This window comes from Arabidopsis thaliana, chromosome 2, assembly GCF_000001735.4.
Source record: "Arabidopsis thaliana chromosome 2, partial sequence".
NCBI lineage: Eukaryota > Viridiplantae > Streptophyta > Magnoliopsida > Brassicales > Brassicaceae > Arabidopsis > Arabidopsis thaliana.
This window is the reverse complement of record NC_003071.7, coordinates 10,516,593-10,538,648: the sequence shown is the minus strand read 5'-3', so window position 1 is coordinate 10,538,648 and position 22,056 is coordinate 10,516,593. Positions and strand designations below refer to the sequence as shown.

Sequence of the window (22,056 nt, the reverse complement as noted above, 5' to 3'; positions counted from 1 at the left end):
TTGGTATGGATTCGGTTTTTAATCAAATGTATCTATTTTTTTCAAAGAAATATAAGTCTCAATTCATTATTACTTCATCTAAAGTTTTTTTTTTTTGCACGTATCTGATTCAGTAATTTTGAACGTTTTGGTAATTGTACATTCATTTTAATCATATGAAAAATTTGGTTTGTTTTCATATTAGTTATTTGGGTTTAAATCGAAACTATTTATTGGGTTGAACATTCTAATAGATTAATTAAATACTACTAGTTAACTTCGTAGTTCGTAAACATGTGTGTGTAACGCAGATCTGACTTAATCTTATATAGAATCATTCAAGAGGTTGGCAAATGGTCACCAGGAGACGACTTTGTTTATACAATAACTGCATTGTACCAACTAAACCAACATCTAATAAGTTTAACTAAACGTCTAAACCGAAACCATAGTCAAATATATGGTTTAGTCAAATAACTAAACCGAGCTCATTGATATTTGACCAAACCATCACTCTATATATTTGATATTGCATTGTGAAAGGAAGATCTATGAACCAAATCTACTCCTATACCTTAAACCCTAAGATTAACAAACATAGCAGAACTTGCAACTGAAAACATACGAACTCTTTTTCTCCATATTTGCTAACTTAACTATGAATTTGGAAATTTGATTTGTTTTTACCAAAAAAAAAAAAAATATTATAAAGTTGAGTTTTTTTTTGCACAAAATCCTTTATTATATACCTTTGAGATCTACTACACAGTTTAGGCCTAATAAAAATTTGTAAATAGGTTTTTATAGAAACTTTCAAAAAGGTTGCTAATAATTTGACACTTATATGGAAACAATTTGAGAGTGATTAATTGGTTTAAGAGTTACTGTCATAAAACGGTTTTGAGATGGTGAAGAAGAAACTTTCCATATCTGTGAGCTTCTCTCGTCTTGGTTACGGTCAGGTTCTGTGGAAAGATACTCTATTGTAATAGCTTCTTCTTCTACCTCTCTGTGGGATGAACGTAAACCTGGAGTTCCACCTCTTTGGAACAGTTTGAAACTAAAGAAACTTCCAGCTCTAAATCCATTGGCATTACAGAAACTTCCCCATCCTCGTTTGATGTAAGTAGTTGGACATGAGTTCTTTCGTTTCAAGTCTACAGTCCATGATCTGCCTTTTTCGTTGATCAGAATCATCTCTCCACACCTTTTGTCTAGACCATTTGCCTCACAAAACTCAATGGAAGATTCTGGAAATTCACAACAATAAACATGATTTTGATCTAATTTAGACCCTAGTATAAGAGTTTCTTTAGAGTAAAAATTAGAAGTAGAGATACCAGTGAGTCATAACGTAGATTCGAAGGCGTGACATTAGCCACAAAACAAGAGAGATCTAGTGAAGACTCTGCTTCTTTCTTTTTCCTTTGAATCTTCCCTGAAAAAGAAGAGACTTAAATCCAACTAGTATTAGTTAAACAGATTCTCTCTTTTCTTACGTATTCTCTTTTTAATATAAGTTAGAGAGACGAAAGAACACAACTCACCGAGGTTGTTCTGGTTGTCTAAAGACGACACATATTGAATCACAACAACTAGGTCCTAACATTGTAACGTGGAAAGTCATGCCACTCTCTTGTCTGAAAACAATGATGTCGCCTAGTCGAACATCATGTGCGAGAGCAAACTCTTTCCAACCGTTGGTAAGTCTCTGGCCATCTATTTTCACTTTCCAGGTTTTCTTGGATGCATCTGACCTTAACTCTGCCGTCTTCTGCTCATTTCTTCCTTATATATTCTCAAAGAAGAAGGCTAAAGGAATTGTCTGAAGCAACATGCAAATACAAAACCAGAAGCATTATTCTCAATGAGCTTCTCAGAGGGGCAGATACAGAGTAGAGAAAGATTTACCAAGTGGCTGTGAAAGAAACGTAACTATAATTTGTGAAATCTAACATTCTAACTAACCGATGTGGCTCTGGTTTTTAACTTTTATTTTCAATATATTTTCAACATCAAACAAGGTAATTTGTAATCTTATGGTTAAAGATTTGCTAAAGTCTGTTGTGCATCAACAAATGATAAACTCGAAACACCCAAAATTGATATCCATTCTGGGTTGTATATGAAAACTTTTCTTTTCGATCCAAAAAAAAAAAGAAAAGAAAATAAGAGTAGATGTCTTACTTAGGTCCCCAAACTCCAAAGAAAGAGTTTACAGCTTAACACTCAATCCGAAGAGCCACCATCAGAGGATAGCAAGGACAAGTATAAGAGAAAATACAACAATTTGTTTTCAATTGGCAACAAAGATTTAAGACTGAAATACGAGTGTTCTAATCTTTACCTAAAAGAACAATTTTTGTTTTGATCTAATAAAAACATAACCAACAAATGTCTCACGTATCCAAAGTAAGATTTTACGGCTTAACGCTCAACCTGAAAAGCCACCACCGGAGGAGATTTGTTACGAATCATCACACGATACTCTCTTGAGAATCTCCAAAAGTTGAGGTCATCTTCCACCAACTAGTGCATCATAATTCATAAGGTGATGAAGAGCGATTCATTCATGTTAGAAGAAATGAATCAACCAAATATTAGTGTGTAGAAAGTTAAGTTCAATCTTTTGTAGCAAAATATTATTTTTCTTTATCAAAGTTTATATTCGTAAACTCATCATAGGCAGTTGGATCTTGCCAAACTTTTAAATTGCAAATATAAGATAATGGAATATCAAAGTTTATCTATGGTTAGTCTGCTTTACTTAGTCCCTATTTGTTTATCCATCTAGATGGAGATGAAAAATGATGTTTGTTTTTGATAATTTAACATACCATTTGGATGAATCACTTGGATGATCCATCTGAATGACTTTGTAAGTTTAGGCAAAATTTTAAAACTCATTTGGATGAACTTGGTTTGACCATTTGGATGGAGATGGTTTAGTCAAAAATAATAAATGACAAATATAACCTTTGTAATAATACTAATTTTCTATAAATTTTTTATTTAATATTTTTTTATATTACATATTACACCAAAATAAAAATAAAAATTGAGAAATCACGGGACTATTATTTTACGTCAAAATTGCATTCATTTTTTCGCCAAAACCGCAAAATCATATTTTTCCGCCGACACCCTAAAATCATATTTTTCCTCGAAAACCGCCAAATCATATTTTTCCTCCAAAACCTCAAAATCATATTTTTTCACTAAAACCGCAAAATCATGTTTCCCGCCAAAACCGTAGAATCATGTTTCCTCTAAAATCTCGCCAAAACTGCAAAATCATGTTTTCCCGCCAAAACCGTAAAATCATGTTTTCCCGCCAAAAATTCAAAATCATGTTTTCCCGCCAAAAACCGTAATATCATGTTTACCCACCAAAACCGCAAAATCATGTTTTTCCGCCAAAACCATAATATCATGTTTTCCCGTTAAAACCGTAAAATATTTTTTTCGCCAAAACCGTAAAACTATTTTTACCCACTAAAACGGCAAAAGCAAAATTATTTGTCATTTGTTAAAATGAAAGCATGTCAAAATAAAAATATGGGTATTTTATTCATTTTTTAATCTAAATGAGAATGTGAATAAACTACAAAATGATCAAACAAATAAAGATCCATTTAAGTGCATCATTTAAATTAAATATCAAATGATCAAACAAACACTACAAATATCATTCAAATGCATCATTCAAATGAATCATGTAAATGGATCATTTGAATGAAAATACTAAATGATGAAACAAACAGGGCCTTAATTGATTTCATTTTAAAGATATGAGTGTGATATTAAATACTCAACGTTAGAAGATAGCTTCCAATCTTTAAACCACCACAAAATCGTGGTGCTTGCTTTCGCTGGATTAATGCTCGAGATACTGTTACCGGCCTTTCAGCAGGACAAGATCTGTCTCTCATGTTTGGGCTTGATTCTGTGTTTGTAATGTTGTAACTGAGATGCTCTGTCTCTCATGTTTGAGCCTGATTAGGTGTTTGTAATTTTGTAACTGAGATACTCTTTGTATGGTCAAGGCTTAGCCCATTTGGGATATATATATTTAATTAAAAAAAGAACAATCATATTACATATAATTTGCATACCTAAAATTAATTTGAAAAACAAAGATGAAGAAATTTTACTTTAATGTTACACAAGAAAAACTCTATAAATTAATAATCATCAAAAATTAATAAATGTTTTATCCCGAATTAGGACAGAGTCAACAGAATTCGTTAAAATAATAATTTAATACTTAAAATAAAATTCTAGGTAAATATAAACATCTAAAAAAAATAGTGAAATATGACTTATACTAATTTTTTTAGTTAGCATTAATTCATGGTAAAGTTTATTTCTAATATTACTCACTCGAAAACATTTTGTTATTTTTTAAAAGAAATAATTATTCTTAAAAATTTTCTCAAAAATGGGCTCGATTTAGCTTTACAAATAGTGATCCAGTTACAAAAAGCCCAATTGTAGAAACTTCCAAAATCGGAAAAATTGATCGAATTCTATTGATGGTCGATGGCAAGGTGGCATGAGCCTTAGATCGGGCGGAAGAGTAGGTTTCCGACACTGATCGCTTTCCTCTGACGTACTTGATCCACCGGTTATCTTCTGGAAAGTTAATCACCTCGATAGTCGATCTACTGGGACGGCCCGACCTAGCAACCCGACACACTCATGTATATCCCTTTCTTCACCTTTCCAGATATCTTTGATTTGACCAAGCATGGACACTTCAACCGGATCGGTGGATACCAAACGCGAAGGATCCAGAGGGTGGTGGCTCACTAATCAGCTTTGAAGACGAGCTTCGTGTCAGCCAAGCAGATCTCAAAGAATTGTCGTTAACCACCACATCAAACAAGTGAAAACCCACCTTATTTCCACAGACTTCTGCCATAGTTAGTGCAAACAAGAAGAACTGATGAGCCTTGAGGATCTTTGAAGCATTCCATGACATCCTTGACAGTGAACCACAACTTCAATTCTCCTCTTCCGTCAAACCAAAACTTCGACGACATTGATTGAGAAATCCTCCCTCCTAGATCACAAACAAGAAGATACAAACCTTTGACAAAGCTCAAATAGAGGCGGAAATAGTAGATCTAAGAATCGCCTTCAACAAAGAAAGAAGCACGAGGATCGATGTAACATTTGGGCTTTTACCCTTTTGTGTTGTTTTCTAGTTATAATATTTATTTTTTGGTTGTTATTAATTGACTCTACAAAGATATTGATTATAACAAAAAAAAATTAAGACATAAAAGCAATGTTCAAAAAATTGCTAGGCGGTAGCTAGGCGTTCGATAGGGGCCTAGCGCCTAGATCGATTAATCGGGGGGATAGGCGGAACCTAGGTGTTAGCACATTATTTACTAATTTATTAAATATTTTCATAATTTTATAACAAAATCTTAGTTAAAAATAGATGAAATGTTAAAAACGTTACATATTTGAATTTATAATATATATATATATATATATATATATATTCACACTTAATTTATATGAAAACTAAATTAAGTCAATCTCAATAACTGAAAATTTATGAATAGTTAATTCATAATTTACAAGTTAGTAATCAAATACTTTTTATTTTGTTTTTACTTAATTTTTTCACTTATTCAAAACAATGTCATATTTATATTAAAAAAATACATATACTAAACCTGCCGATTTGACCGATTAATGCTGACTAGATTTTTAATTTGCAAATTTTAAAGTTTTTAATCATATTTAATTAAAATTTTGTCAAATCTTTCCATAATAATTTAATTATAGGGTGTGATACTTACTAAAAAATTAGTCAAATCTTTCTACAAAGATATATCTTTCTTAAAAACAAACTTTTGAAGTCATATTCAAAATTTAATCATAGCGTTTAATACTTAATACTTTATGTAAAACTATTTACTTTTTAAAGAGAGTTGAATAAACTACGTATATATAGAAATATTGGAAATGAGAGAGTAAATATATTTCACATTTATATGGTAGGAGTTTTAAACCATTAATGTGTAGACTAAGATACATTGAATATTAGAAGGAAGAAAATCTAAGATTTTTTAATGATTTAAAACTGGACGGTAGAGATGAATCTAACGGCCATCACTTTTCTTGTATACAACTACACGTCATCCTAATTTCCTTTAAATAGAGGATTGTTTTTCCGGTTTTCTTCACCCTACAATATGAGAATCCATTATAAGTTTTACTAGTTCATTGATAACCTTCACTCTACAATATCATAGAATCCTTTCTTTCTTGCTTCCAATTTTCTCTTCTCCTTCGATCCGTCTTCTTTATTGAATTTCAGTTTTAAGGTATATGCTTGATTCGTTGTTTCAATATGTTATTGCTTTATGTATCGTTCGTGTTGAGGTATATATATGTGTATATATATATATATATATGTTATTTATTTATTTTTGCGTAAATTGCTTGACTAATGTTTCAAGTAATTTAGATCTGAATATATTGTTATGCAATTTTATAATAATATGTTGTTTGAATATTGTCACAATGTTAATTATCACAAAATAGTTTTTAAATATCTTCTTGTTTAATTATGATTGATATCTGACTTTTCTTTTTATAATGATAGGATTTCTTTTGCAACCGATAAGTCTATTCTGATTGAGTCAACACCAGTTACAACAAGATTTAGTAGACAATATTAACTACAGTAATGGTCTCAACACCTCCAACCCTATTAATGCTATTTGATGATGGAGATGCTGGTCCTAGTACTGGTTTAGTCCACCGAGAAAAATCTGATGCTGTTAATGAAGAAGCCCACGCAACATCAGTACCTCCTCATGCACCGCCACAAACCCTTTGGCTATTAGATAACTTCAACATTGAGGACTCTTATGACCGAGATGCTGGTCCTAGTACTGGTCCAGTCCACAGAGAAAGATCAGATGCTGTTAATGAAGAAGCCCACGCAACATCAATACCTCCTCATGCACCGCCACAAACCCTTTGGCTATTAGATAACTTCAACATTGAGGACTCTTATGACCGAGATGCCGGTCCTAGTACTAGTCCAATAGACCGAGAAGCATCTCATGAAGTCAATGAAGACGCCCACGCAACATCAGCACCTCCTCATGTAATGGTCTCACCACTACAAAACAGAAGACCATTTGATCAATTCAACAACCAACCTTATGATGCGAGTGCTGGTCCTAGTACTGGTCCAGGAAAGCGAGGACGTGGCCGACCAAAGGGTTCGAAAAATGGGTCGAGAAAGCCAAAAAAGCCAAAAGCATATGACAACAACTCTACTGATGCGAGTGCTGGTCCTAGTTCTGGTCTAGGAAAACGAAGATGTGGCCGACCAAAGGGTTTAAAAAACAGGTCGAGAAAGCCAAAGAAGCCAAAAGCAGATGATCCTAATAGCAAAATGGTTATCTCTTGTCCGGATTTTGATTCAAGGATAACCGAAGCAGAGAGAGAAAGCGGAAACCAGGAGATAGTTGATTCGATTTTGATGCGGTTTGACGCGGTTAGACGGCGGTTATGCCAACTAAACTACCGGAAAGACAAGATCCTTACAGCGTCAACTAATTGCATGAATTTGGGGGTCCGGACAAACATGACGAGGAGAATTGGACCCATTCCCGGAGTACAAGTAGGTGATATATTCTATTACTGGTGTGAAATGTGTTTAGTCGGGCTTCACAGAAACACGGCTGGAGGCATTGATAGTCTATTGGCTAAAGAGAGTGGAGTGGATGGTCCTGCTGCTACGAGTGTGGTAACATCAGGAAAGTACGACAATGAAACCGAGGATCTTGAAACGTTGATCTATAGCGGACATGGTGGTAAACCATGTGATCAAGTTTTACAAAGAGGAAACCGTGCACTAGAAGCAAGTGTAAGAAGAAGGAATGAAGTAAGAGTCATAAGAGGGGAGCTCTATAATAATGAGAAGGTATATATCTATGATGGACTTTATCTGGTCTCTGATTGCTGGCAAGTGACAGGAAAATCCGGTTTCAAGGAGTATAGGTTCAAACTGCTGAGGAAACCAGGCCAACCTCCTGGTTATGCAATCTGGAAATTAGTTGAAAATTTGAGGAATCATGAATTGATTGATCCAAGACAAGGTTTTATACTTGGAGATCTTTCTTTTGGAGAAGAGGGTTTACGAGTTCCGCTCGTTAATGAAGTCGATGAAGAAGACAAAACGATTCCTGACGATTTTGACTACATTAGATCTCAGTGTTACTCAGGTATGACGAATGATGTTAATGTTGATAGTCAATCACTTGTTCAGTCATACATTCATCAAAACTGCACATGCATTCTAAAAAACTGTGGTCAGTTACCATACCATGACAACATTTTGGTTTGTCGTAAACCATTGATTTACGAGTGTGGTGGATCTTGTCCAACCCGAATGGTTGAAACCGGTTTGAAGCTCCACTTGGAAGTGTTTAAGACATCAAACTGTGGTTGGGGTTTACGTTCTTGGGATCCAATCCGAGCTGGAACTTTTATCTGCGAGTTTACTGGTGTGAGCAAGACGAAAGAAGAAGTAGAAGAAGATGACGACTACTTGTTCGATACATCTCGGATTTATCATAGCTTCAGATGGAACTATGAACCGGAGCTTTTGTGTGAAGATGCTTGCGAACAAGTCTCTGAAGATGCTAATCTTCCAACGCAAGTCTTGATAAGCGCCAAGGAGAAAGGAAATGTTGGTCGGTTCATGAACCACAACTGTTGGCCTAATGTTTTCTGGCAGCCTATAGAGTATGATGATAACAACGGTCACATATATGTTCGCATTGGACTTTTTGCGATGAAGCACATTCCTCCAATGACAGAGTTAACATATGACTATGGAATTTCTTGTGTGGAGAAGACTGGAGAAGACGAAGTAATTTATAAAGGAAAGAAGATTTGTCTCTGTGGTTCAGTCAAATGTCGTGGCTCTTTTGGCTGATTTGGACTTTTTTATAATTTGTGTTTTCGTTTGTTTGCTTTTTTAGCTTCTTTGTTTCTTTTGTTTAGTTGACAAAAAAAAAAAAAAAAAAAAAATGTTTCTTTTGTTTTTGTTGGACTTTATATCATTTGTGTTTTTATTTTATTTTAGCTTCCGTGGTGTTTGTTTTTGTTTTTGTTGTTGTATTTTTGTTTCTTAAAACATTAATAAAGTTGTAGAACTTTGAATCATACTTTTCAGTTGGGCTTACATTATATTATAAGACCTAAATCATAGCTAAATTAAACCGATAGATTCGGTAGAGAGGAACAATTCACTCTATCTACCAAATAACAACACTACATAGATCAAAGTTCCAGAAGCTTTAAGTGATACTCATCTATTATGTAATTGAGTAAATTAAACAATCACCTTCAATGAAGCAAATGAGAATACAGTAAATAGTATAAAAAAAAGAGAGAAATATTTAAGCTTTAGTAAACAGTAAACAAACATGAACAGAGAAAATTAACTATTAAGAACAAGATTTGCCAACAGATATTTGATTGAAAGAACTGAAATCAATTCCAAAATTCGAAAAGCAAATATATTATTTCAATTTCGTACCAAAAAGGGAAAGAAGATTACAAGTTTAGAACCCTAAAAGTGACAGAGACACAAAAGGTTTTCTAGCTCGAAGTGAGGGAGAGCTTCTGGCTTGAAATGGAGGGTTTCATGTGCTTAAGGTTTTAAAATCAACGGTATCGTTGTAGTTAACCAAGTTGGATAGAAATTGTCAAAGAAGAAAGAATTTGTGTCTTCTTTCATTTAACAATATGTGCCAATAAAGTATTGATAATGAAGCACAATCCCCAACAAAAAGGTTACAGTAGACTTGCACTACACTAGCCATATCAAAAATGGTTCTACTTGTATTATGCTGAAAAATAATACCTGAAGCTGACTTCATCTCGTGTGTGGCTCAACTTTGGCTCCAAGGCATTAATAAGAGATAAACATGACTTACTATCTTGCAATGTACAGTCTAGCCATCGAGGTGGCTTGGAACACCACCAATGAGAGGCCATTGCGCATCTGCTGCAGATTGAATATCGGAAAACACATGACCTTGTACTATCAAGAACACAGCCCGATAAGGTTTGGAGAGTTCATGAGAACAACCATTTCCATACACACGAGTAAGTCATTTTTGTACCAAAAGGAGAGAAAGAGTATATACCCAAATCATAGATGATGTCTTCTTTCTCGGTGCCATGTTTTGCTGATTGCTGCAATTTCCTAAAATCTGTAAGAAAAATTTAAGCTTTTTAGGGTTTAGTAAAATGTAAACAAACACGAACAAAGAAAAAAAGTAAAAGCATAACAACACCGATGAACAATTTACTAATCTAAAACTGGTTTTCTTTTCCAGAATTCATAAACAAAGACCGACTACAAGAACAAGATTTGCTAACAGATATAGGAAACAGAGAATCGAATCACAAAGAATATCTAATTTGGTACCAAAAGGGGGAAGAAGATTATGTACCTAAACTTTGAATTACAAGTTTAGAACCCTAATAGCTGCAGAGAACAGAAGTGTCGAAATCGTCGTCCTCTCCGTCACTTCTTTGTCAAAACGGAAATGATAGAAGAGAACAAAATATTTTTCTTGCCTCAAGCATGGAATCTGGTCGAGATGGAGATCTATTGGGCTTCATTTTGTATTGGGCTTTTAATAAAGTATGGAGGGTAACTCTCATGTCATTTTCTATTGGGCTTTTAATAAATTATCCAATTGTGTAATACTGAAGTATTAAAATAAAAAAATGGGAAAAATGTAGAAACAATTGCAAAATATCAAATTTGGGACGGAATTAACATAAACTTTCGAAATATCATTTAAATTCCAAAGTTTGGTTTGACTTAATAATAAAATGGTTAAGTTTTGTTGACTAAATCATTTTAGACAATGCTGAAACATTTTTGCTAACTAAAAGATGAGAGAGATAACTTTCCGAAAAATGTTCTGGTCAACGACACTTAACTATTTTAGTAGAAAATCAAACCAAATTTTGGGTTTTTGATGACAGATCGAAAGTTCATGCTTTTTCCGTCCCGAATTTGAAAATTCGCGATTTTTAAAACATTTTTCCCAACCAAAAATGTATTCACTCTTTCAAAATATAAGATTTTTAATTTTATTCCATAAAATAACATTAATATTTTATTTTTGTTGTATGTATATTTTGACTATTTTTAAAATTTAGATTGTGATTTCAATCTTATTGTCCTAAAACTATTCCCCAATTAATCCATGTACAATCTCTTATTTTTTTGCTATGCGCTATTCATCATGTTTTATGTTTTGAGAACCTTTGAATTTTCTTTTGCTTTGATTCTCTCGGGGTGAAAAGGATCCAACTCTAAAATTACTAACTTAGATGTTTTTCTTGACCTCGACTCGGCTCTCTTTTGTTTTCTTTATATAAGCTAATTTTTGTATATTTTCGGAAAATAACTCATAATACAACAGTGTGAATGATAATTCCTTTTAAGACCCTACAACATGAAAACACACAATTCTTACCATATTTTCTTATTATCTTGATTTCCACCCACATCTAGAAATATTATTAATGAGCTAATTACAATTTTTTTGGGATTAGATCTGGTCTAGGTAAAATGAATGCTGATTTGGCTAGGATTATTAATTCTGATGAGGTTCAGAGTGTGGTTAGACCGATTGAGAAAGATGTGAAGAGTGCTGTGTTGAAGAAGAATCCTCTTAAGAATTTGAATGTGATGTTGAAGCTTAACCCTTATGCTAAGACTGTGAGGAGGATGTCTTTGTTGGCTGAAGCTCAGAGAGTTAAGTCGAAAAAGGAGAAGCTCGAGAGGAAGAGGAAACCCATTTCAAAGATATTTGAATTCTTTCTATGATTGAATCATCTTTAGTGGAACTATCTGATCAACAATTATTTGCCTTCTTTTGTTGATAATGGGTTTCGTAGGGATTGTTTAGACTTGATGAGTTTAGAAATTAGAATCTTTGATCTGGCTTGCGTGAGTGATATTATTCTTCTTAATCTCATTGTTTATTGTAGGAGAAGGCAATGAAGATCAAAGCAGCAGGAAAAGCATGGTACCAGACTATGATATCAGATAGTGAGACTACACTGACTTTGATAACTTCACAAAGTGGCTCGGTGTCGAACAGTAAAATCTGCAACCCTTAGACGATGTTTTATTTTTTTTATTTATTTTGTTTCTTGAGATCAAAGTCACAAGATTTGCTGCTTCATCAGTCGACGTTTTACCAAGATTATTTTCATTTTAAATTCAATTAATTGCCCAGTCTTAGATTACTTCCAACATAACTCTACCACTGAAATTTAATTGCTGACTTTCATAGATATGAAAGGTCATTCTTTTAGTTGCTCAACACAAGTTAACTATTCTTGCAATAAGAAAATAAAAAGTAAACTGTATAAACACAATAAAGTATGTTTTTAGTTTACTTTCAATCAACTTGAATTCTATATATTGTTTTAACTTTTCGTCATATGTCCTACGTCATACGTATAACATTATTTTCTTACAATATATCTAAGTCATCTCCTACAAATATCACGAAACCCCTTGATACAGAAAAATATTTGTTTTAGAAATTGCTGCGAACTTTGAAATGTATTGGCTTCTATCTTTATATGTTGTTTCACTGCTTACTAGGATGAGATATTAAAAGATTCAACAACTATCCAAAACTTTGGTATATATATATATATGTGTGTGTGAAGACTGCAAACACAAACCAATAAGCAAGCTTCTATCAATTATCACCTAAAATAAAAAGAGAAAAATCCCCAAATGAAAAATTCAAAGCTTTTCTTCCGCTTCTTGTTCTTGTTCTTCTTCTTCTGTTTGGAAAGCAGCAGAGGACAGGACAACGGCAAAACCCAAGTCAACATCGGTGTTGTATCAGATGTCGGTACTTCATACCCGGATGTTGCCATGCTCTGCATCAATATGTCTCTTGCCGATTTCTACTCTTCTCGTCCCCAGTTTCAGACAAGGCTTGTCGTCAACGTTGGTGACTCCAAAAATGACGTTGTAGGTGCCGCAACTGCAGGTACCTTCTTTTCTCGTTTCGCTTTCTCTCTATACATGTATGTTAATGTTACTATATGTAAACTATGTTCACGTTTGACATACTCAACCCGAATTTTCTTGGTTTTGACATTGTCATAGCTATTGATCTGATAAAGAACAAGCAAGTGAAAGCTATTTTGGGGCCATGGACATCTATGCAAGCTCATTTCTTGATCGAGATTGGCCAAAAATCTCGGGTTCCTGTTGTTTCCTATTCTGCAACAAGCCCATCTCTTACTTCTCTCCGCAGTCCATACTTCTTCCGAGCTACATATGAGGACTCCTCTCAAGTGCATGCTATAAAAGCTATTATCAAGTTGTTTGGGTGGAGAGAAGTTGTGCCAGTTTACATCGACAACACTTTTGGAGAAGGTATAATGCCTCGTCTCACTGATTCATTACAAGATATTAATGTTCGGATACCTTATAGATCCGTTATCCCTCTCAATGCCACGGATCAAGATATCTCTGTGGAGCTTCTTAAGATGATGAACATGCCCACAAGAGTGTTCATTGTCCACATGTCCTCTTCTCTAGCCTCAACAGTCTTCATTAAAGCAAAGGAGCTTGGTTTGATGAAACCAGGATATGTCTGGATCCTTACAAATGGAGTTATGGATGGCTTACGGTCGATAAATGAGACGGGTATTGAGGCTATGGAGGGGGTATTGGGTATTAAAACTTATATTCCAAAATCCAAAGATCTAGAAACGTTTAGATCACGTTGGAAGAGGAGATTCCCACAGATGGAGCTGAATGTCTATGGATTGTGGGCTTATGATGCGACCACTGCACTGGCCATGGCCATTGAAGATGCGGGAATAAATAACATGACTTTCAGTAATGTGGATACGGGGAAGAATGTTTCTGAACTTGATGGTCTTGGTTTATCACAATTTGGTCCAAAGCTTCTCCAGACGGTCTCAACAGTTCAGTTCAAAGGTCTTGCAGGAGACTTCCATTTTGTCAGCGGGCAACTGCAACCATCGGTGTTTGAGATTGTCAATATGATTGGAACCGGAGAAAGGTCAATAGGATTTTGGACGGAAGGAAATGGTCTTGTGAAGAAACTTGACCAAGAACCTCGAAGCATAGGTACTTTATCCACTTGGCCAGATCATCTTAAACATATAATATGGCCTGGAGAGGCCGTTTCTGTTCCGAAAGGATGGGAGATCCCGACTAATGGGAAGAAGTTGCGCATTGGAGTTCCCAAGAGAATCGGTTTCACTGATCTCGTGAAGGTCACAAGGGATCCTATCACCAATTCAACGGTAGTCAAAGGTTTTTGCATAGATTTTTTTGAGGCTGTGATTCAAGCAATGCCTTATGACGTCTCTTATGAGTTCTTTCCTTTTGAAAAACCCAACGGTGAACCAGCCGGTAATCACAACGACTTGGTCCACCAAGTGTACCTCGGGGTGAGTACGATCACACAGTAATCATCCCTCAAAAATAGCATTAGCAAAACCATTTTAGTGAATTACTTTTGTTTTCTTTTCCATCTAAGCAATTTGATGCCGTGGTCGGAGATACAACCATACTGGCGAACAGGTCCTCTTTTGTTGACTTTACACTCCCATTCATGAAATCAGGTGTGGGATTGATCGTCCCATTGAAAGATGAAGTGAAAAGAGACAAATTCAGCTTCTTGAAACCTTTGTCAATCGAACTATGGTTGACAACCTTAGTCTTTTTCTTCCTAGTTGGAATTAGTGTATGGACTCTTGAACATAGGGTCAATTCGGACTTCCGTGGACCAGCTAATTACCAAGCTAGTACCATCTTCTGGTTTGCCTTCTCTACCATGGTTTTTGCTCCAAGTACATTCAATCTCCACCTTTTACATGTCATCTTATATATGTTTATATTACTTTGTTTGATTCTTACTCTTGAGTTGCTGTCAGCAGGAGAAAGAGTGCTTAGCTTCGGGGCAAGGTCCCTTGTTGTCACATGGTACTTCGTCCTTCTCGTGTTAACTCAGAGTTACACAGCCAGTTTGGCGTCGCTTTTGACATCACAACAACTAAATCCAACCATAACCAGCATGAGTAGCTTGCTTCATAGAGGAGAAACAGTGGGTTATCAGAGAACATCCTTCATCCTTGGAAAGCTTAACGAAACAGGTTTCCCACAATCTAGCCTTGTGCCCTTTGATACCGCAGAAGAATGCGATGAGCTTCTGAAAAAAGGACCAAAAAATGGTGGTGTGGCTGCAGCTTTCTTGGGAACACCTTACGTGAGACTCTTTCTTGGACAATATTGCAACACTTATAAAATGGTTGAAGAACCCTTCAATGTTGATGGATTCGGCTTTGTGTTTCCAATCGGATCACCTCTGGTGGCCGATGTTTCAAGGGCCATCTTAAAAGTAGCAGAGTCTCCAAAGGCAGTGGAGCTCGAGCACGCTTGGTTCAAGAAGAAAGAACAAAGTTGTCCTGATCCAGTTACCAATCCAGATTCAAATCCAACTGTTACCGCTATACAGCTCGGCGTAGGCAGTTTCTGGTTTTTGTTTCTTGTTGTGTTTGTTGTCTGCGTTCTAGCACTCGGAAAATTCACATTCTGTTTCCTATGGAAGACAAAAGGGAAAGATTTGTGGAAAGAGTTTCTAAAACGAGACACCGACTCGTACATCAACGACATAGAGAAATGCTTGTGTTCTCAAGAGATGCCTGAAAACAGCAATAAAGCAACAAACCAGACAAACTACGGTATGGAGTTAAGAGTTAGGAATATCGTGCAAGTAAACCAAACAGACCCAGACTGTCTTTAATTTAAAAAAACATAGAAGGGCGTCTGTTTTTATTAAACCAAACTATTGTACTTTATTGTGTAAATAACGATTTTCAGAAATAGGTGATCCATATAATGTATAAGAGACTATCAAGTTACTATAGTGGTTGATTTTCGTTACGTGTTATGCAAGACAGTAAACCTAAGGCTATGGGTTCTTACATGTGGGGAAAATGGTATTTTCATACTTGTACTATATGCTGAGTATATTTTTCAACCTGAACTATAAAAAAATTTGAATTACATATCCAAACTTAGTATTTGGTGTTAATTTCAGAATCATAATTAATGGGTTGTATTTGGTGTTTGTTGAACGAAGAAGCGCCTGTTGAAGATGTTGTAAACCCACCCGCTGATGATATTCATCAAGACCCAAGGGAACAACTATAATGTTTGAATGTCTCAAGACTCTTTAATTTAACTAACAAAGAGGCGTGTGTTTTTATCAAACAAAACTACTGTAGTGTTTTCTTTTTCATTTGTTCGAAAACTAATGTTGTTTATTTAGTTATTTTTAAAATCAATTTTTCGTAAACGATGAAAGCAACAATTTTCATGTAAGGACTATCCACATTCTTATATATCAGGAGGTTGATTATGTTACTTGTTCCCCCAAGACAGTAAACCTAGGGCTAGGATTTCTCGCATTTTCTAAAGATTTATAGTAAGCATATTGACTTATCTTCGATATAGAGTACAAAAAATATTAACCTAAACAAAAAATGTGGTGCGTTTTTATACACCAACAAAAGTTTTAAATAATTTCCATAAATTTCCAGGCTTTAGCCGGAATCAACATTGATCACAATAATGTTACTCAACAACTGTTAGTTTATGTTGAGTAAGATGACATGTGTGGAATTTCAATTGAGTCGGATGCCATATGTCTCGTTTGTGCTGAGTTGGATGTCACCTATCACAATAAAAAGAATTGAGAGAAAATTATTTGTCTTAGTTCAAATGCTTTTCTGCAAAAACGAATTGTTATCTTTTACAACTTTAACCTCAAGTTTCAGAAAATACATACAATTAATTTTGCAAAAGTCGAAACTAAGACACAATATAACTATTATCTTCGAACTGTTTTTTCAATCACATATAAATATACAATAGATTAATAACATTCTTTTTTCTTTCAACAAACACTATTTATATTAACTTATCGGGAAGAAATTCTCCGCTAGAAAGAGTCATTCAGGAACTGATGTGCATACATGGGAGAAAATATTATTTCGAGCCCGAGTTTTTTTAGCTAAACAATCTGCTCGAGTATTAAAAGTACGAGGAAGATATCTATAATTAATAACATTCTAAGAGTTGATTTGAACTCTGAGGGCGAGGGTTTTGAAATGGTCATTGATATTCTCCTTAGTCCTTGCGTATTGAGGAAGAGGCATTGAAAATCAAATCAGCACGAAAAGCGTGGTCCAGACTATGATATCAGATAGTGACTACATTGAGTTTGATAACTGCACAAAGTGGCTCGGTGTCGAACTGTAAAAGCTGTTGACATGTTCTTTGTTTTACTTTTCTTTTCCTCTGTTTCTGAGATCAATCAAAGTCACAAGATTTTTTACTTCGTTTTTGTTACTTAATCAGTCAACGTTTTATTACACTCCTGATTGTGTTTTACCATGATTATTTTCATGTTAAATTTATTAATTGCCCAGTCTTTGGATTACTTCTAAGTCCTAACATAACTCTCCGACTGAATAATAATTTATTGCTCGACTTTCATAGAAATGAAAATGTCATAACTTTAGATACACAATACAAGTAAACTATAGTTGCAATAAGAAAATTACAAGTAAATTGTAGAAAGATAATAAAGTTTATTTTTCTGTTACTTTCAATCAAGCTGTACTGTATTTTATGTTTATTTTTTTGTGTCAAGTGTATACAAAACATTATTTTCTTGCAATATATAATGCTAAGTCCTTTCCTACAAAACACGAAACCTTCTTTATTTTTGATTAAACTACATGCACACGATGGCACAAAACCATCTAAATACAGAAATATCTGTATTAAACATTGCCGCGAACTTTGAAATCGTATTTGCTTCTTATCTTCACAATGTTTCATTGCTTATTAGGATGAGATATTAAAAAATTCAGCAACTATCTAAAATTTTGCTATATATGTGTGCATTATTTAAACCAATAAGCATCATCTATCACTTATCACCTAAAAGAAGAAAGAAAAATCTCCAAATGAGGACCGAAAAGCTTTTCTTCTGCATCTTGCTCGTCTTCTTCTTCTGTTTGGAATTCAACAGAGGACAGAACAACGGCAAAACCCTAGTCGATGTCGGTGTTGTAACAGATGTCGATACTTCACACTCGAAGGTTGTCATGCTCTGCATCAACATGTCTATTAGTGATTTCTACTCTTCCAATCCCCAGTTTGAGACAAGGCTTGTTGTCAACGTAGGTGACTCCAAAAGTGACGTTGTAGGTGCCGCGATTGCAGGTTTTTTAACTTCTCCTCTCCAGCCTCTTGCTTTCTCATATATATATATATAATATAATATATATTTTATTTGGATCAGGACTGGTTCGGATCCTGTACAAATTTAAAAATTGGCCTTTGTCAATACTATTTTTTTGTTTTAAATAACCATATATCTATATATATGTTAAAAAGAAATTGATATATAAAAATTTGGGCCCTTTTAACAACATAATTACAAAAACAAAAACATAATTATATATAAGAAAAGCATTTGGACCCTTAAATTTGCCCAAATAAAGTTTTGGACATAAGAACATTTGTTTCATAATGTAATACACCGACCCTGGTTAGGATACATAATGTAATATATCTTATGAACTCTCATGATTATTTTACTATACATATAATTAATGGTAAAATATATAGTATATTTGTAAATAGATGTAAATAAAATGACAGTTATTTTCAGAAGACAAGAATTGTGAAACTTTTTTTTATTGGATTTGACAAGAATTATAGTGATGATTATTTTGCAAATGTGTAAAAAATGATTACTTTGCAAAACTTTTGGTGATTGGCAATCCCATTGAACATTCCTAGTATAATAAATACTACAATATAATTAGAGTTAATTAGAATATATAAATAATTATTTTCTCCAACTAAAAATGTTTCTACTTACTTCCAAAGATAGTTTTACTTCAAACAAAATAAATATGATTTTTTTTAATGTTTTTGGCATTGTCACAGCTCTTGACCTGATAAAGAACAAACAAGTGAAGGCTATTTTGGGGCCATGGACATCTATGCAAGCTCACTTCCTGATCGAGATTGGCCAAAAGTCCCGGGTTCCTATTGTTTCCTATTCTGCAACAAGCCCAATTCTTACTTCCCTTCGTAGTCCATACTTCTTACGTGCTACGTACGAAGACTCCTTTCAAGTTCAACCAATAAAAGCCATCATCAAATTGTTCGGATGGAGAGAAGTTGTGCCAGTTTACATTGACAACACCTTTGGTGAAGGTATAATGCCTCGTCTTACCGATGCTTTACAAGATATTAATGTCCGGATACCTTATAGATCCGTTATCGCTATCAATGCCACTGATCATGAAATCTCCGTGGAGCTTCTTAAGATGATGAACATGCCCACAAGAGTGTTCCTTGTCCACATGTACTATGATCTTGCCTCAAGATTCTTCATTAAAGCAAAAGAGCTTGGTTTGATGGAACCAGGATATGTCTGGATCCTTACCAATGGAGTTATCGATGACTTAAGTTTGATAAATGAGACGGCTGTTGAGGCTATGGAGGGGGTATTGGGTATTAAAACTTATATTCCAAAATCCCCAGATCTTGAGAAGTTTAGATCTCGATGGAGAAGTTTATTCCCACGGGTGGAGCTGAGTGTCTATGGTCTGTGGGCTTATGATGCTACCACCGCACTAGCGGTAGCCATTGAAGAAGCTGGAACAAATAACATGACTTTCAGTAAAGTGGTGGATACAGGGAGGAATGTTTCTGAACTTGAAGCTCTTGGTTTATCTCAGTTCGGTCCAAAGCTTCTCCAAACACTCTTAACAGTTCAGTTCAGAGGACTTGCAGGAGAGTTTCGTTTTTTCCGCGGGCAACTGCAACCATCGGTGTTTGAGATTGTCAATATAATCAATACCGGAGAAAAATCAATAGGATTTTGGAAGGAGGGAAATGGTCTTGTGAAGAAACTTGATCAGCAAGCAAGTAGCATAAGCGCTTTATCTACTTGGAAAGATCATCTTAAACACATTGTATGGCCTGGAGAGGCGGATTCTGTTCCGAAAGGATGGCAGATCCCGACTAAGGGGAAGAAGTTGCGTATTGGAGTTCCCAAAAGAACCGGCTACACTGATCTTGTGAAAGTCACAAGGGATCCTATTACCAATTCAACTGTAGTCACAGGTTTTTGCATAGATTTCTTTGAGGCTGTGATTCGAGAACTGCCTTATGACGTCTCATATGAGTTCATACCTTTCGAAAAACCCGACGGAAAAACAGCCGGTAATTACAACGACTTGGTCTACCAAGTGTACCTCGGGGTGAGTATGAGCACATACTAATCATTCATCAATATAGCATTTATAACTATACTAAGTGAACTCTTATTTGCTTCTCTGTCACAGAGATATGATGCGGTTGTGGGAGATACAACCATATTGGTGAACAGGTCTTCTTACGTCGACTTCACATTCCCATTTATTAAATCAGGTGTCGGATTGATCGTTGAAATGACAGACCCAGTAAAGAGAGACTATATACTTTTCATGAAACCTTTGTCATGGAAACTATGGTTGACTTCCTTTATCTCTTTCTTCCTTGTCGGTTGTACTGTATGGGTTCTCGAATATAAGCGTAATCCGGACTTTAGTGGACCGCCTAGATTCCAAGCTAGTACCATCTGTTGGTTTGCCTTCTCTACCATGGTTTTTGCTCCAAGTACATTTAATCTCCCCTCTCTACATGTCAGCATATATATGTTCCTATATATCATGCACCTTGCTTGATTCTTATTCTCGATTCCCTGTCTGCAGGAGAAAGAGTATTTAGCTTTTGGGCGAGGGCCCTGGTTATCGCATGGTACTTTCTCGTTCTCGTGTTAACCCAGAGTTACACAGCGAGTTTGGCATCGCTTTTGACATCACAGAAATTAAATCCAACAATAACCAGCATGAGTAGTTTGCTTGAAAAAGGAGAAACAGTGGGTTATCAGCGAACATCCTTCATCCTTGGAAAGCTTAAAGAAAGAGGTTTCCCGCAATCTAGCCTTGTGCCCTTTGATACTGCAGAAGAATGTGATGAGCTTCTAAGTAAAGGACCAAAAAAAGGTGGTGTCTCTGGAGCTTTCTTGGAAATACCTTACTTGAGACTCTTTCTTGGACAGTTTTGCAACACATACAAAATGGTTGAAGAACCCTTCAATGTTGATGGATTCGGCTTTGTAAGTTCCTATATCAAAACTTATGTGAAAATTGCATTAAATGGTGAGAGATCATAAGTCCTTTTTCGCAGGTTTTTCCAATCGGATCACCTCTAGTGGCCGATGTTTCAAGGGCCATCTTAAAAGTAGCAGAGTCTCCAAAGGCAATGGAGCTCGAGCGTGCATGGTTCAAGAAGAAAGAACAAAGCTGTCCTGATCCAATTACTAATCCAGATCCAAATCCCTCTTTCACCTCTAGGCAGCTTGACATAGACAGTTTCTTGTTTCTGTTTGTTGGCGTGTTACTTGTGTGTGTTATGGCACTCGGAAATTTCACATATTGTTTCCTAGCGAAAGACCAGGTTTCGTACCTCGATAAGGTAGAGATGAGTCCGTGTTCATCAAGTCAACAAATGCCTGTCAAGAGGAAGACACAATTAAATATGTCTCAAGTTCATGACCAAGACAGTCTTTAATTTAACAAAAAAACATATGCTATTATTATACCAAACTATTGTACTTTTTTTTTCTTTTGAATGAAGAATTGTACTTTATTTTGTAAATAAGGATTTTCAGAAACAAATGACCCATTTAAGAGAGACTATCAAAGTTACAATAGAGGTAGATTTTATTACGTGTTATGCAAGACATTAAACCTAATGCTATAAATTCTTATGTGCTAACGACTAGTAGCATATTAACTTATCTGGAATTAGGGTTATACTTTTTCTTTTTTGGGTTATACTTATATGCAGTTAATATA

General features: G+C 35.1%; 3 protein-coding genes, 1 non-coding gene and 2 pseudogenes across 8 annotated transcripts; 4 read left to right on the top strand and 2 right to left on the bottom strand.

Moving 5' to 3' along the window:
• Positions 1–819: 819 nt before the first annotated feature.
• AT2G24748 lies at positions 820–1,804 on the bottom strand (annotated as a pseudogene). Its single transcript has 3 exons — positions 1,527–1,804; positions 1,334–1,417; positions 820–1,229 (listed from the first exon to the last, which is right to left on the bottom strand).
• Positions 1,805–4,761: 2,957 nt separating this feature from the next.
• AT2G24735 lies at positions 4,762–10,585 on the bottom strand. Its single transcript, NR_143758.1, has 4 exons — positions 10,488–10,585; positions 10,179–10,244; positions 9,893–10,036; positions 4,762–5,044 (listed from the first exon to the last, which is right to left on the bottom strand). It is a non-coding gene; the product is annotated as an other RNA (non-coding RNA).
• On the top strand, positions 6,692–8,959 carry SDG21 (SET domain group 21; the record flags this gene model as incomplete). Its single annotated transcript, NM_128034.2, has 1 exon — positions 6,692–8,959. The coding sequence occupies one exon, from the start codon at positions 6,692–6,694 to the stop codon at positions 8,957–8,959; it is 2,268 nt and encodes a 755-aa protein (NP_180049.2).
• Positions 10,586–11,623: 1,038 nt separating the features above from the next.
• AT2G24730 lies at positions 11,624–12,300 on the top strand (annotated as a pseudogene). Its single transcript has one exon.
• A 289-nt stretch (positions 12,301–12,589) lies between these two features.
• On the top strand, positions 12,590–16,101 carry GLR2.2 (glutamate receptor 2.2). Its single transcript, NM_128033.2, has 4 exons — positions 12,590–13,070; positions 13,190–14,511; positions 14,601–14,913; positions 15,001–16,101. The coding sequence occupies exons 1-4, from the start codon at positions 12,809–12,811 to the stop codon at positions 15,864–15,866; spliced, it is 2,763 nt and encodes a 920-aa protein (NP_180048.1). The 5' UTR covers positions 12,590–12,808; the 3' UTR covers positions 15,867–16,101.
• A 1,863-nt stretch (positions 16,102–17,964) lies between these two features.
• GLR2.3 (glutamate receptor 2.3) lies at positions 17,965–21,869 on the top strand (the record flags this gene model as incomplete). Of its 3 annotated transcripts, none has more annotated exons than NM_001335962.1 (5): positions 17,965–18,358; positions 19,091–20,415; positions 20,500–20,812; positions 20,908–21,314; positions 21,386–21,869. In NM_001335962.1, the coding sequence occupies 5 exons, from the start codon at positions 18,028–18,030 to the stop codon at positions 21,767–21,769; spliced, it is 2,760 nt and encodes a 919-aa protein (NP_001325281.1). The 3 variants fall into 3 exon arrangements, with proteins under 3 accessions (NP_001325281.1, NP_001325282.1, NP_180047.1); NM_128032.1 differs by having other exon boundaries at positions 18,100–18,358; positions 21,386–21,769; NM_001335961.1 differs by having other exon boundaries at positions 20,908–21,869.
• Positions 21,870–22,056: the final 187 nt, after the last annotated feature.

Excerpts from the sequence above, each read along its gene's own strand:
- GLR2.2 (NM_128033.2), top strand. The coding sequence starts at position 12,809 with ATGAAAAATTCAAAGCTTTTCTTCCGCTTCTTGTTCTTGTTCTTCTTC. Across the intron at positions 13,071-13,189 it reads TGTAGGTGCCGCAACTGCAG|CTATTGATCTGATAAAGAAC; the intron begins GTACCTTCTTTT and ends ACATTGTCATAG. Across the intron at positions 14,512-14,600 it reads TCCACCAAGTGTACCTCGGG|CAATTTGATGCCGTGGTCGG; the intron begins GTGAGTACGATC and ends TTTCCATCTAAG.